Genomic DNA, 14,486 nt, shown 5'->3' with positions numbered 1-14,486 from the left:
CATATGCCTTTTACTGAGGAGTGGCTTCCGTCTGGCCGCTCTACCATAAAGGCCTGATTGGTGGAGTGCTGCAGAGATGGTTGTCCTTCTGGAAGATTCTGCCATCTCCACGGAGGAACTCTGAAGCTCCTTCAGAGTGACCATCGGGTTTTTAGTCACCTCCCTGATCAAGGCCCTTCTCCCCCGATTGCTCAGTTTGGTCGGGTTGCCAGCTCTAGGAAGAGTCTTGGTAGTTCCAAACTTCTTTAATTAAGAATGATGGCTGCCACTGTGCTCTTGGGGATCTTGAATGGTGCAGATTTTTTTGGGTACCCTTCCCCAGATCTGTGCCTCAACACAATCCTTCGACCTCATGGCTTGGTTTTTGCTCTGACATGCACTGTCCACTGTGGGACCTTATATAGACAAGTTTGTTTCTTTCCTAATCATGTCCAATCAATTGAATTTACCACAGGTGGACTCCAATCAAGTTGTAGAAACATCTCAAGGATGATCAATGGAAACAGGATGCACCTGAGCTCAAGTTGAAGTCTCATAGCAAAGGGTCTGAATACTTATACAGAAAATACGTTTTTCTGTTTTTATAAATTTGCAAACATTTCTAAAAACCTGCTTTCGCTTTGTCGTTATGGGGTATTGTGTGTAGATTGATGAGGGGGAAAAAATAATAAGAATAAGGCTGCAATGTGACAAAATGTGGGAAAAAAATCAGGGGGTGTGAATACTTTCCAATGGCACTGTAGATTGAAACAAGAGCTTAGCATAACACAGTGATAACTCTGTGGCATAACTCTGCGGCAGAGACACATTTAGAAGCTCAGAGGGCGAGAGGGCATAAGGGATGGGAGGAAAAACAGTTTGGTTCTCGGCTCCTCCAAACGAAAGAGCATAGTGCAACGTGAGGCTATGGTTAAGACTTCTGTGCGTGTCCTTATCCCAGGGATAATGCGACCTGTGGGGATACAAATTGAACTAGCTCGGAGGGAGAAAACGCCACGCTCAGCAGATAACCCTGACCTTTTGTAATAATGACAGCAAATCTTACCCCCCAAAATGACCTAACAATCCAGCCGGTCAGCTAATCAAGAGAGAATGTGTATCATATCATGGAACTGTATGTTCGAGTGTACAATGCACTTCTACTTGTGGCTTACTGTTTCAACTGAGTTAGAATGAATTCTCCTGGTGAAGGACTTCATTATCATTGCCAATATTATGCAGATAAAATGCTCAATACCACAAGACACCACATTGTACATCTTACTTTTACTCTTGTCGGTATCTTGTAACATAGGGGTTGCTAGTTTTCCCACTGTTGTTTTACACAATGGTTGCATGCAGTGTTCTTTTCTAATTTCACGTCAGTTTAGCAGTATTGCTGTATGTAGCCTGTAACTTCATTATTTCTTCTTAAAATGAAAATATCCTGGTACCCTTCAATCAAGCCACTTCAAAGCAAATCTTTAAGTCCTAATCTTCCTCGCATTTCAGGGTTTTGATTCTGTTCTGAAATATGGCAAAATCAACAATAACCGAGACACATTTTAATGCTGCCACCATTCACACTGTGACCTAACGACATCCAGCTAGATGACCATGCTGTGACTTCTTCACATATCTCATGTCTACTTCCTGCTTGACTGGGAATGTGCTGATTAGTATGTGTTAGTTCAGGGTGCATGATATGACCCTCCACTCCCCCTGTGAATAAGCAGGCTCCGGTGTCATATAGATTCTCTGTGGTTGTGATTTGGTTTCTCTCAAATAACTTCTGCTGACAAAAATTGAAACTTAAAAAATGTTAGGAAACACAGCAAAGGAATGGTCTATGCAACATTTTATGTTGGGTCTATGCATAATTTTATGTTGGTTACATTGTATTCAATTCAGGTGGAAGTGTATGTAGTTGTTGTTGTTTCTTACTTGATTTGGAAGGAAGACTGGTATTGCAGAATTTGTCCTTTGTTCCAGATTCCAACCCACACACAATCTCGTTGCTTCGAATACAACTATAGTAGGCTATGACTTGCAAACCCAGAGGGGTGTACAATGAGGAAATAAGCACAACACCACAATATGGAAACAGATTGCAGACTTGGCTCTGTTCAAAGACTTTACATTTATTATAATTTTCTGGTCCAATTTATGTATTTCTCAAGATGGTTGACAGAACAAACAAAGTAGTTCCAGAGCACTGACTCACACACATGCACACAAACTCACTCTTACTTTCTCTTTGTTTTTGTCTGTCACACACATACACGAACACAGTCCACCTATGCTCCAAATTGGGCCCATTGAGTGAAATCAATAGTTTTGTTGGCTCCATCTTTCCCCCGCAGGTCGCACAATCATCCTCTCCACTCATCACATGGATGAGGCCGACATCTTGGGAGACCGCATTGCCATTATCTCTCACGGCAAGATGTGTTGTTACGGCTCCTCCCTGTTCCTGAAAAAGTACTTTGGCAGTGGCTACTACCTCACTCTGGTCAAGGCCGGAAATGAGCAAATTACCAACGAGCGCAGCGGAGTCAAGCAGGGCCAGGTGAAAGAGAAAGAGGTAAATGGAGTAGGGTGAAGATTCCCCTAGACACTGATCTTGGGTCAGTTTAGCATTTTAAGACTAAGGTTTGGAATAGGTGAGGGGAATCTGATCCTCAATCTGTACCTAGGGGAAACATCAGGAAACATCACACCGGACCAAGGTAAATACTGTAAATACTGTGTGCTGCATTTGGCTGTCTGTTTTGGGACTAGGACATTTCGTTCTCGTGTTGATTGCTAATAACAGTTGAAATAACATGCCCCCAAAATGAAAAATGGTTCTCTATTTAGGAAATGATGGAGCTGGGTGAACTCCACACATGACACTTTGGTATCAAAAATGACAGATAAGCAAGTGTTACCCAGCAAAAAAATCCCAACTTTTATTTTATTTTGATTGGCTATGAGTTTTCACCGTAGTTTCATTTGGTCAATGTGAGCTAAACATGTAACTCTGGTGCATATTTTCAATTACCCATTCATGATGTCTGATCCCACATTGGACAACATCATGACACCAATCTATAATTCACCGATAATGGGGCAAGATCATTTGTTTGACTTTTTGCATCTGGCGGGAAGCACTCCAATAGTAATCTCTAAGACACACACTCCATTATCAACACGGTTCCTGTGACTTTCCAGAGTGAAAGTTGCCCTCCCCTGTAATGATCTGTGTTTAGTCTCCCCCAGCATGAGAATTGGCAGACACCTCCGCACTAGATACTAATTGTCATGAGGGAGGGGGGGAACGGGTTTCTTGATCTAGCTCCTTGCAGTGCCTTGCACACGGTTTTAATCAATAGGAGCAAATTAACAAGATGCACCGATGCAAGCAGGGTTACAGCAATTACCATTAGTCTACAGGCCCTTTGTGGAGAGTGGAGTAATTTGTAAAAAAAGAAAAAAGAAATAATAATAAGAAAAAACAAACACATTTTGCGAAGAGAGCTTTAATGCTCCCCCAAAATGACTTCCTACATCAGCCCACTGGTGCAGACAACAGCTAAGCATAAGCCTTAGGACTTAGGACTGTAGTTCTCATAAAAACCTAATTTAATGCTGCCCATTCTGTCCGTTGACTGGAAAGTTGTGCCAATGCTACCATCCACGTTTCGAACTTGGGTCGCCTGCACCACTGTGTTATCACATTGAGCTAAATCTTAGGCATTAGCTTGGGGTAGATAACACAAGTCTTCAGGTCTCTGGCCAGGTTACTCCTCATATATGGGATTTTGTTACACATGTATTTGCTAAATTAAATGAGTTCATCTCATGAACTCATGATACAATGGTTGAGTGAATAATATGATACATGTGCGGTGTCCATATTAGGATAGCCTCAGTCTTAGTATGACTTCTTCCAATCTCAGCAGGCCTGCTGAGGCTGTCCTAATATGGGCGACATATACAGTATATGATGGTTTGTAGTGGATCCCCCTTACAACTTCCCGGTATATGGTAAGTACAGCATCTGTTGGTGCTGACAGCCAAACTTAGCTCTAATGAAACACTAACGAGTTGGACCACCGTGGTAATTCCATTAATATGAGATATGAGGGGAGAATTGTGGAGGTGATAATCAGTCTGAGAGCTCTACCGTAATGATGAATACTTTCACATTTCTCTCTAATAGGAGACTGATGAGACCTTGAGGAGAACCAGTCTGGATGAAGGGATTGCAAGCCAGAACTGGAGCAACTCTGACCCCACAGGTAGAACCAGCAATAACACCACCTAATGTATCCAAACTATATTTGGCTATATCCAAACTAATAATTGAATTGAATAAATGACTAGACGTCCTACTGAGACTGAGGCTGTCCTAATATGAACACCATACATACATCATATTATTTGCTCAACCAACATATCATGAGTTCATGATAGTGCTTTTTCAAGTACTCAAAGCACTTAAAGTGGAACTGACAGAGTTTGAGCTTCTTTACAGATACGAAACAGACAATCATAATATCATTCAAAAATATAACATTCGTAGTTTATCCTACAAAACCAATTATATAAGAGGTTTTAAAAATAGGTTCTATTTGAGTCAACGGTTCATGACGTACACTAAGGCATTGTTGGCAGAATAGATGGATGCAGTTCAATGCATGATATAATTCACCAATGCATTTCTTGGTAGTCCAAAAAATATTGCTATCAGGTTGTAAATCACAGCTGGCCTGGTACATTGTTTGCTGCCTCCATTCAGGATGCACTGTTTCAGTTTCATTGACTCAATATTTTGGACAAAAACAGACTAATTTAACTAAGGCTGGGAATGTCAATACCATCAAACTAGCAAGGGCAATGATCACAAGTCAGTCATAACGTGGCTAATAGGCTAGCGTATCTATTTATGTAGTAAAACAGCCTAACGTTAGCTAGATAGCTAGCTAGCTGCTAGGATGATGTCATGTCATTGGAGGAGTGGGTGAGTGTAACGCTCGTCTTTAGGTGGAAGAGAGGAGGACCAAGGCGCAGCGTGGTGAATGTTCATGATGTCGAATTTTAATGATATCCAACAAAACAGAACACTGACAAAATACAAAATAACAAAACGACGTGAACAGACCTGAACTTGAGAACATAAAACATGAACGCACGAACAGGTAGGAACAAACGAACGAAACGAAACAGTACCGTGTGGTGAAACAAACACAGACACAGCAACAATCACCCAACAAACAAACAGTGAGAACAGCCTACCTTAATATGGTTCTCAATCAGAGGAAACGTAAAACACCTGCCCCTGATTGAGAACCATATCAGGCTAATACAATGAACCCAACATAGAAACACATAACATAGAATGCCCACCCAGCTCAAGTCCTGACCAACTAAACAAGGCTAAACAAAGGAAATAAGGTCAGGAACATGACAGTGAGTGACTGACTTTTCCCCTCCTCGTTTTTTGGTGCCTATACACAGCTAGAGATGCAGGTGTCATTTGGTTAGCTAGCAAGAACTTGAACGACTCTGTTATACAGTTAACATATCTCTTGCATTCGCAAATTCACTCTGGCTATCTACTCCGATTTCAGAGCACTCTTGTCTGTGTGCCAGAGCGCAGAGTAACTGATGAATTTATGAATGCGCAACAGTCGCTGAATATGACCGGTGTCAGTAAACATAGGCAAAAGAATAGTCACGAACGCTCTAGATAACATGTAAACAGCCTAACCAGCTCTGCTAGGGCGAGTAAAATGGTTGTGAGATGTTCTCTCATTTGTGTCTGGAATTATCTAGCTAGCCAACTTTAGCCAGTTAGCTTGGGTGCTTGGTTGGGACAAGGCAAGCTACAGAAGGATGTAGGCTACAATTACCCATCGTTTATCAGTGTAATTTTTGACGGCCAACAAGCGGAAAAAGTTTGAGAGGGTTTATCTAATGTTCCTTACTGAAATTTTAGCTCATCTTGCTCAGGCTAGCATTAGTTGTTGATATTGTTGTTGTTGATGTGCATAACTGAGGGAGAGAAAGCCTACCTTTCATGGTTGTTTGATCAATAGGATTGTAAAGTTAACAAATGTAAGAGGACTCCCGTGGTATTGACATATTTGCAGAAATCCATTCAGGTGGCTTTTGGCGAATGCGTTGTAATGATCTAAAGTCACGCTGTTGCAACTGCCTGTAAACAAACAGTCCAGTTCAAAGTGAATGATGGTTTGCCCGTGTGGCAAATGGCTTGTTTGCATAAAGGCCTACTGTAGCTCTGATTGGCTATGGCGCACCGGTCTGCGTAGAGTCCGGTCCTGGATGGGACAGATGGTTTTATTAGGTTTTATTTCCTGCAGGATCTATTAATTGTCCAAACGCATGGCCGCTTTCCAACTCTATATTGCTAAAGAATTTTCAGAAAATGCCTTAGTATAAGTCATTCCCAAACTTTTTAAGAATTTGTGAAAATTTGAAAATGACCATATCTAAGTGCTGGCTTGTCAGATATATATTTTTTAAGTGCCATATTCTTCCTGGGGTGCATATAAACCAATTTTAATCAAATTGAATCTTGCTAAATGCTGTCAGTTCCACTTTAAAATTGGACGGTATGGATCTCACCACCACACATCAGCTATCACAGGAAAGAGAGAAGAAGGAGGGGCTAAAAGTCTGACTCCGGCTGTAGAATGTCATGTCAGCAGTTGATTGTCTGCTCCTTTTCAGGTGACAGTGACATCTCTAAGTACTCTAGTCCACTCTCTCTCTCTCTCTCTCTCTCTCTCTCTCTCTCTCTCTCTCTCTCTCTCTCTCTCTCACTCACTCACTCACTCACTCACTCACTCACTCACTCACTCACTCACTCACTCACTCACTCACTCACTCACTCACTCACTCACTCACTCTCTCACTCCCACTCCCACTCCCACTCCCACTCCCACTCCCACTCCCACTCTCACTCTCACTCTCACTCTCACTCTGAGATCTGTGACACTGGCTAGTGGGTCTGATTTCCCAACCAGAGTCAGTACTGACCAGAGGCCTAATCAGTAGTAGAGCAGCCTTGGTCTTTTAAATTCAATTTTCGACTTGGAATCACGATCAAGGCGCTTGGATGGGGGACTGGATTGTACATATCATGTGGGAAAAAAGACTGGATTTCTATTGATGATGAGCGTAAGGGTGAATGTGAGAGTGAGTGTGACGGTGAGGGTGAGTAGGTATGAATATAATGACATGGCTTCATTTTAATCCATAATCAAACTACTTAAAACAACACAGCATAACTTAAAAACACAGCGACCTTCCAAAGATATATTAAATCACATTCCCTCTATAGAACTGTCTGTGTATGTCATTTTTACAGTACAGCATGTGACAAATAAAGTCAGCAAAAAGAGAAACGTCCAGGACCCTGTCTTTCAAAGATAATTCGTAAATCTTTTAATAACTTCACAGATCTTCGTTGTAAAGGGTTTAAACACTGTCTCCCATGGTTGTTCAATGAACCATAAACAATTAATGAACATGCACCTGTGGAACGGTTGTTAAGACACTAACAGCTTACAGACGGTAGGCAATTAAGGTCACAGTTATGAAAACTTAGGACACTAAAGAGGCCTTTCTACTGACTCTGAAAAACACCACAAGAAAGATGCCCAGGGTCCCTGCTCATCTGCGTGAACGTGCCTTGGGCATGCTGCAAGGAGGCATGAGGACTGCAGATGTGGTCAGGGCAATAAATTGCAATGTCCTTACTGTGTGACGCCTAAGACAGCGCTACAGGGAGACAGGATGGAGAGCTGATCGTCCTTGCAGTGGCAGACCACGTGTAACAACACCTGCACAGGCTCGGTACATCCGAACATCACACCTGCGGAACAGGTACAGGATGGCAACAACAACTGCCCGAGTTACACCAGGAACGCACAATCCCAGCATCAGTGCTCAGACTGTAGGCTCAGACAATAGGCTGAGAGAGGCTGGACTGAGGGCTTGAAAGCCTGTTGTAAGGCAGGTCCTCACCAGACATCACCGGCAACAATGTCGCCTAGGAGCACAAACCCACCTTCACTTGGCCAGACAGGACTGGCAAAAAGTGCTCTTCACTGACGAGTCGCGGTTTTGTCTCACCAGGGGTGATGGTCAGATTTGCGTTTATTGTCGAAGGAATTAGCGTTCCACTGAGGCCTGTACTCTGAAGCAGGATCGATTTGGAGGTGGAGGGTCCGTCATGGTCTATGGCGGTGTGTCACTGCATCATCGGACTGAGCTTGTTGTCATTGCAGGCAATCTCAACGCTGTGCGTTACAGGGTAGACATCCTCCTCCCTCATGTGGTACTCTTCCTGCAGGCTCATCCTGACATGACCCTCCAGCATGACAATTCCACCAGCCATACTGCTCGTTCTGTGCTTGATTTCCTGCAAGACAGGAATGTCAGTGTTCTGCCATGGCCAGCGAAGAGCCTGGATCTCAAACTCATTGAGCACGTCTTGGACCTGTTGGATCGTAGGGGGAGGGCCATCCCCCCAGAAATGTCCGTGAACTTGCACATGCCTTGGTGGAAGAGTGGGGTAACATCTCAAAGCAAGAACTGACAAATCTGGTGCAGTCCATGAGGAGGAGATGCACTGCAGTACTTGATGCAGCTTTTGGCCACACCAGATACTGACTGTTACTTTTGATTTTGACCCCCCCTTTGTTCAGGGACACATTATTCCATTTCTGTTAGTCACATGTCAGTGGAACTTGTTCAGTTTATGTTTCAGTTGTTGAATCTTGTTATGTTCATACAAATATTTACACATGTTAAATTTGGTGAAAATAAACGTGTGTCACGACTTCCACCGAAGGTGGCTCCTCTCCCTGTTTGGGCGGTGCTCGGTGGTCGTCGTCGCCGGCCTACTAGCTGCCACCGATCAATTTTTCCTTTTCGTTTGTGTCTGTCTGTATTGTTTACACCTGTGTCCTATTAGTTGATTTCGGGGGGTTTATTTACCTCCGCTGCCTGCTAGTCTTTGTGCCGGATTGTTTGCTGTGGTATCTTTGTTAGGAGTGCGTGTCTGCACCACAGGGTTTTCTTTTCACGGCAGTTTGTACCGTTTGGTATGTGTTTAGGAGTAGAGGTTTCTCCTCCGTGTGTGACGTTTATTTCCCTGTGGGTGGCGACCTCGTTTGGGCGTATTCTCCCCCATGTTGTTGCTGTGTTGGGACGTCTTAAATAAACGATTGTGCCACTGGGACTTCCTTGTTCTCCTGCTCCTGATTCCTGCACCTCCCTCCTTTAAGGAGGCTCTTAACAACGTGGTTGACAGTGAGAGGACGTTTATTTATTTGCTGAGTTTATATCATAATTCAAACAATGAGAACCCCTTTTTATTACAACTAAACTACACACAAGTAGTTAAGCCAAATGTGTGATGACGATCCGATTTCTGACCTCCTCATAAAGCCAAGGTCTCACTTGGTTAAGAAGCTGTAGTTATATATGCCAGCAGCATACCACCCTGCATCCCACTGCTGGCTTGACTCTGATGCTTAGCAGGGTTGGTCCCTGGATGGGAGACCAGATGCTACTATAAGTAGTGTTGGAGGGGCAGTAGGAGGCACTCTTTCCTCTGGTCTAATAAAGTATCACAATGCTCCAGGGAAGCGATGGGGGACATTGCAGGGCGCCGTCTTTCGGATGTGATGTTAAACGGGTGTCATGACTCTCTGTGGTCACTAAAGATCCCATGACACTTATTGTAAGAGAAGGAGTTTTAACCCTGGTGTCCTGGCTAAATTCCCAATCTGGCCCTTATACCATCATGGCCACCTTTTTATTCTTTTTATTTCACCTTATTTAACCAGGTAGGCCAATTGAGAACAAGATCTCATTTACAACTGCGACCTATCCAAGATAAAGCAAAGCAGTGCGACAAAAACAACAACACAGAGTTACACATGGGATTAACAAACGTACTGTCAATAACACAATAATTATAATCACCTAATCATCCACAGCCTCCAATTGGCTCATTCATCCCCTGTAACTATTCCCCTGGCCGTTGCTGTAAATGAGAATGTGTTCTCAGTCAACTTACCTGGCAAACAATATATATATATAAAAATCAATTGGAGGTGGTGATGTTTTCATAAGTACATAAGAAACCTTGTTCCTTATGTACTTATGATCATTTGAGATTTGCTCTTTCGATATCGTGATGATGATAATAATAAATTACACTTTTATAGTGCTTTTCATTACAACCTCAAAGCGCTTATGATGAGGGACTAACAAGATACGGCAATTTCGGTCTCTCTTTGGAAATGTTGAAATCCATTTGCTTATCTCGAATCTTCACACAAGTCTTCCATAGCTATGTTTTGCCGGTTTATGCAAAACTCAAAAAACCTAGTGTCCCTTAACTCTGATTATGACCCTTGATGAGAAACAGATTCACCACTTTTGAAAAAGTAAATAAGTGGTATAACTATTTGTTGTTGTCCTCAATGATTCTAAATGCAGTGTATTCACTTTTAAATATGTCAATTGAAATACAGGTAACTGCCAAAATAAAGGAAACGCCAACATAAGGTATCTTAATAGGGCTTCGGGCCACCACGAGCTGCAGAACAGCTACAATGCACCATAGCATAGATTCTACAAGTGTCTGGAACTCTACTGGGGGGATGTGACACCATACTTCACTGAGATCTCTTCTTCTAGCCATGGTAGCCAAAATAATGGGCAACTGGGCATTTTTTTTTACATGACCCTAAGCATGATGGGATGTTAATTGCTTAATTAACTCAGGAACCACACCTGTGTGGAAGCACCGGCTTTCAATATAATTTGTATCCCTCATTTAATCAAGTGTTTCTTTTATTTTGGCAGTTACCATACATGAAGCACAACAATATGACATAACAATAAGATATTGTTGTTTCTGTAATTCCTTCTCATACATCAATTTCATCCTTCCTGTTTCTCTTCACCATGTAGAGCTTACAGCTGTCAGTAAGCTGGTGCGTCGGCATGTTCCCGAGGCAGTGTTCCTGGAGAGCATCGGCCAGGAGATCACCTACATCCTGCCCTACAGCGGGGCCAAGGATGGCACCTTCGCCCTCCTTTTCAAAGAGCTGGACCTGGAGATGGCCGACATTGGCTTCACCAACTACGGCATCTCGGATACCACACTAGAGGAGGTATGAGGCGGACGAAACACACACACACGCATGTACGCAGGCATCACATGCACAGACTCGCACACAAGCTTCACATGCAAGCGCATACACACACGTATACACACTGCATTGTTGGGTTTAGAGCTTGCAAGAAAGGCATTTCACTGTACAGTCGTGGCAAAAAGTTTTGAGAATGACACAAATATTCATTTTCACAAAGTCTGCTGCCTCAGTTTGTATGATGGTGATTTGCATATACTCCAGAATGTTATGGAGAGTGGTCAGATGAATTGCAATTAATTGCAATTTGCCATGCAAATTAACTGAATCCCCCAAAAACATTTCCACTGCATTTCAGCCCTGCCACAAAAGGAACAGCTGACATCATGTAAGTGATTCTCTCATTAACACAGGTGTGAGTCTTGACGAGGACAAGGCTGGAGATCACTCTGTCATGCTGATTGAGTTCGAATAGCAGACTGAAAGCTTCAAAAGGAGGGTGGTGCTTGGAATCATTGTTCTTCCTCTGTCAACCATGGTTACCTGGAAGGAAACACGTGCCGTCATCATTGCATTGCACAAAAAGGGCTTCACAGGCAAGGATATTGCTGCCAGTAAGACTGCACCTAAATCAACCATTTATCGGATCATCAAGAACATAAAGAAGAGCGGTTCAATTGTTGTGAAGAAGGCTTCAGGGCGCCCAAGAAAGTCCAGCAGGCGCCAGGATCGTCTCCTAAAGTTGTACCTTCTCTGTTATGCAATCTGGTTTCAGAGCTGGTCATGGGTGCACAACTCAGCCACGATCAAGGTCCTAAACGATATCATAACTGCCACCGATAAGAGACATTACCGTGCAGCCGTATTCATCGACCTGGCCAAGGCTTTCGACTATCAATCACCACATTCTTATTGGCAGACTCAACAGCCTTGGTTTTTCAAACGATTGCCTCGCCTGGTTCACCAACTACTTCTCTGATAGAGTTCAGTGTGTCAAATCGGAGGGCCTGTTGTCCGGACCTCTGGCAGTCTCTATGGGGGTGCCACAGGGTTCAATTCTCGGGCCGACTCTCTTCTCTGTATGCATCAATGATGTCGCTCTTGCTGCTGGTGATTCTCTGATCCACCTCTACGCAGACGACACCATTCTGTATCTGGCCCTTCTTTGGACACTGTGTAAACTAACCTCCAGACGAGCTTCAATGCCATTCAACTCTCCTTCTGTGGCCTCCAACTGCTCTTAAATGCAACAAAAACTAAATGCATGCTCTTCAACCGATCACTGCCCGCACCTGCCCGCCCGTCCAGCATCACTACTCTGGACGGTTCTGACTTAGAATATGTGGACAACTACAAATACCTAGGTGTCTGACTAGACTGTAAACTCCTTTCAGACTCACATTAAGCATCTCCAATCCAAAGTTAAATCTAGAATCGGGTTCCTATTTCGCAACAAAGAATCCTTCACTCATGCTGCCAAACATACCCTCGTTAAACTGACCATCCTACGGATCCTCGACTTCTGCGATGTAATTTATAAAATAGTCTCCAACACTCTACTCAACAAATTGGATGCAGTCTATCACAGTGCCATCCGTTTTGTCACCAAAGCCCCATATATTACCCACCACTGCGACCTGTACGTTCTCGTTGGCTGGCCATCGCTTCATACTCGTCGCCAAACCCACTGGCTCCAGCTCATCTACAAGACCCTGCTAGGTAAAGTCCCCCCTTATCTCAGCTCACTGGTCACCATAGCAGCACCCACCGTAGCACGCGCTCCAGCAGGGATATCTCACTGGTCACCCCCAAAGCCTACTCCTCATTTGGCCGCCTTTCCTTCCAGTTCTCTGCTGCCAATGACTGGAACGAACTGCAAAAATCCCTGAAGCTGGAGACTCTTATCTCCTTCACTAGCTTAAAGCACCAGCTGTCAGAGCAGCTCACAGATCACTGCACCTGTACATAGCCCACCTGTTAACAGCCAACTACCTCATCCCCATACTGTATTTATTTATTTATCTTACTCCTTTGCACCCCATTATCTCTACTTGCACACTCTACTTGCACACAGTGTTTAATTGCTATATTGTAATTACTTCGCCACCATAGCCTATTTATTGCCTTACCTCCCTTATCTTACGTCATTTGCACTCACTGTATATAGACTTTTCTTTTTTATACTGTATTATTGACTGTATGTTTGTTTTTTCCATGTGTAACTCTGTGTTGTTGTATGTGTCGAACTGCTGTGCTTTATCTTGGCCAGGTCACAGTTGTAAATGAGAATTTGTTCTCAACTAGCCTACCTGGTTAAATAAAGGTGAAATCAAATATTCAGCTGCGGGATCGGGGCACCACCAGTACAGAGCTTGCTCAGGAATGGCAGCAGGCAGGTGTGAGTGCATCTGCACAAACAGTGAGGCGAAGACTTTTGGAGGATGGCCTGGTGTCAAGAAGTGGAGCAAAGAAGCCACTTCTCTCCAGGAAAAACATCAGGGACAGACTGATATTCTGCAAAAGGTACAGGAATTGGACTGCTTAGGACTGGGGTAAAGTCATTTTCTCTGATGAACCCCCTTTCCGATTGTTTGGGGCATCCAGAAAAAAGATTGTCCGGTGAAGACAAGGTGAGCGCTACCATCAATCCTGTGTCATGCCAACAGTAAAGCATCCTGAGACCATTCATGTGTGGGGTTTCTTCTCATCCAAGGGAGTGGGCTCACTCACAATTTTGCCTAAAACACAGCCATGAATAAAGAATGGTACCAACACATCCTCCGAGAGCAACTTCTCCCAACCATCCAGGAACAGTTTGGTGATGAACAATGCCTTTTCCAGCATGATGGAGCACCTTGCCATAAGGCAAAAGTGATAACTGAGTGGCTCGGGGAACAAAACATCAATATTTTGGGTCCATGGCTAGGAAACTCCCCCGACCTTAATCCCATTGAGAACTTGTGGTCAATCCTCAAGAGGCGGGTGGACAAACAAAAACCCACATATTCTGACAAACTCCAAGCATTGATTATGCAAGAATGGGCTGCCATCAGTCAGGATGTGGCCCAGAAGTTAATTGACAGCATGCCAGGGCGGATTGCAGAGGTCTTGAAAAAGAAGGGTCAACACTGCAAATATTGACTCTTTGCATCAACTTCATGTAATTGTCAATAAAAGCCTTTGACACTAATGAAATGCTTGTAATTATACTTCAGTATTCCATAGTAACATCTGACAAAAATATCTAAAGACACTGAAGCAGAAAACTTTGTGAAAATTAATATTTGTGTCATTCTCAAAACCTTTGGCCACGACTGTACTTGA

The 14,486-nt window shown here is 43.4% G+C and overlaps 1 protein-coding gene across 1 annotated transcript in view; it reads left to right on the top strand.

Moving 5' to 3' along the window:
* Window positions 1-14,486, top strand: part of LOC139534553 (phospholipid-transporting ATPase ABCA1-like) — a 292,873-nt gene that overhangs the window by 128,316 nt on the left and 150,071 nt on the right. The window contains exons 22-24 of the mRNA XM_071333760.1: window positions 2,343-2,563; window positions 4,184-4,262; window positions 10,981-11,183. Coding sequence (XP_071189861.1) covers window positions 2,343-2,563; window positions 4,184-4,262; window positions 10,981-11,183 — 503 coding nt within the window. The remainder of the gene's footprint in view (window positions 1-2,342; window positions 2,564-4,183; window positions 4,263-10,980; window positions 11,184-14,486) is intronic.

This window comes from Salvelinus alpinus, chromosome 11, assembly GCF_045679555.1.
Source record: "Salvelinus alpinus chromosome 11, SLU_Salpinus.1, whole genome shotgun sequence".
In the NCBI taxonomy this organism is placed as follows: Eukaryota; Metazoa; Chordata; class Actinopteri; order Salmoniformes; family Salmonidae; genus Salvelinus; species Salvelinus alpinus.
This window is presented reverse-complemented; position numbering and strand designations above follow the sequence as displayed.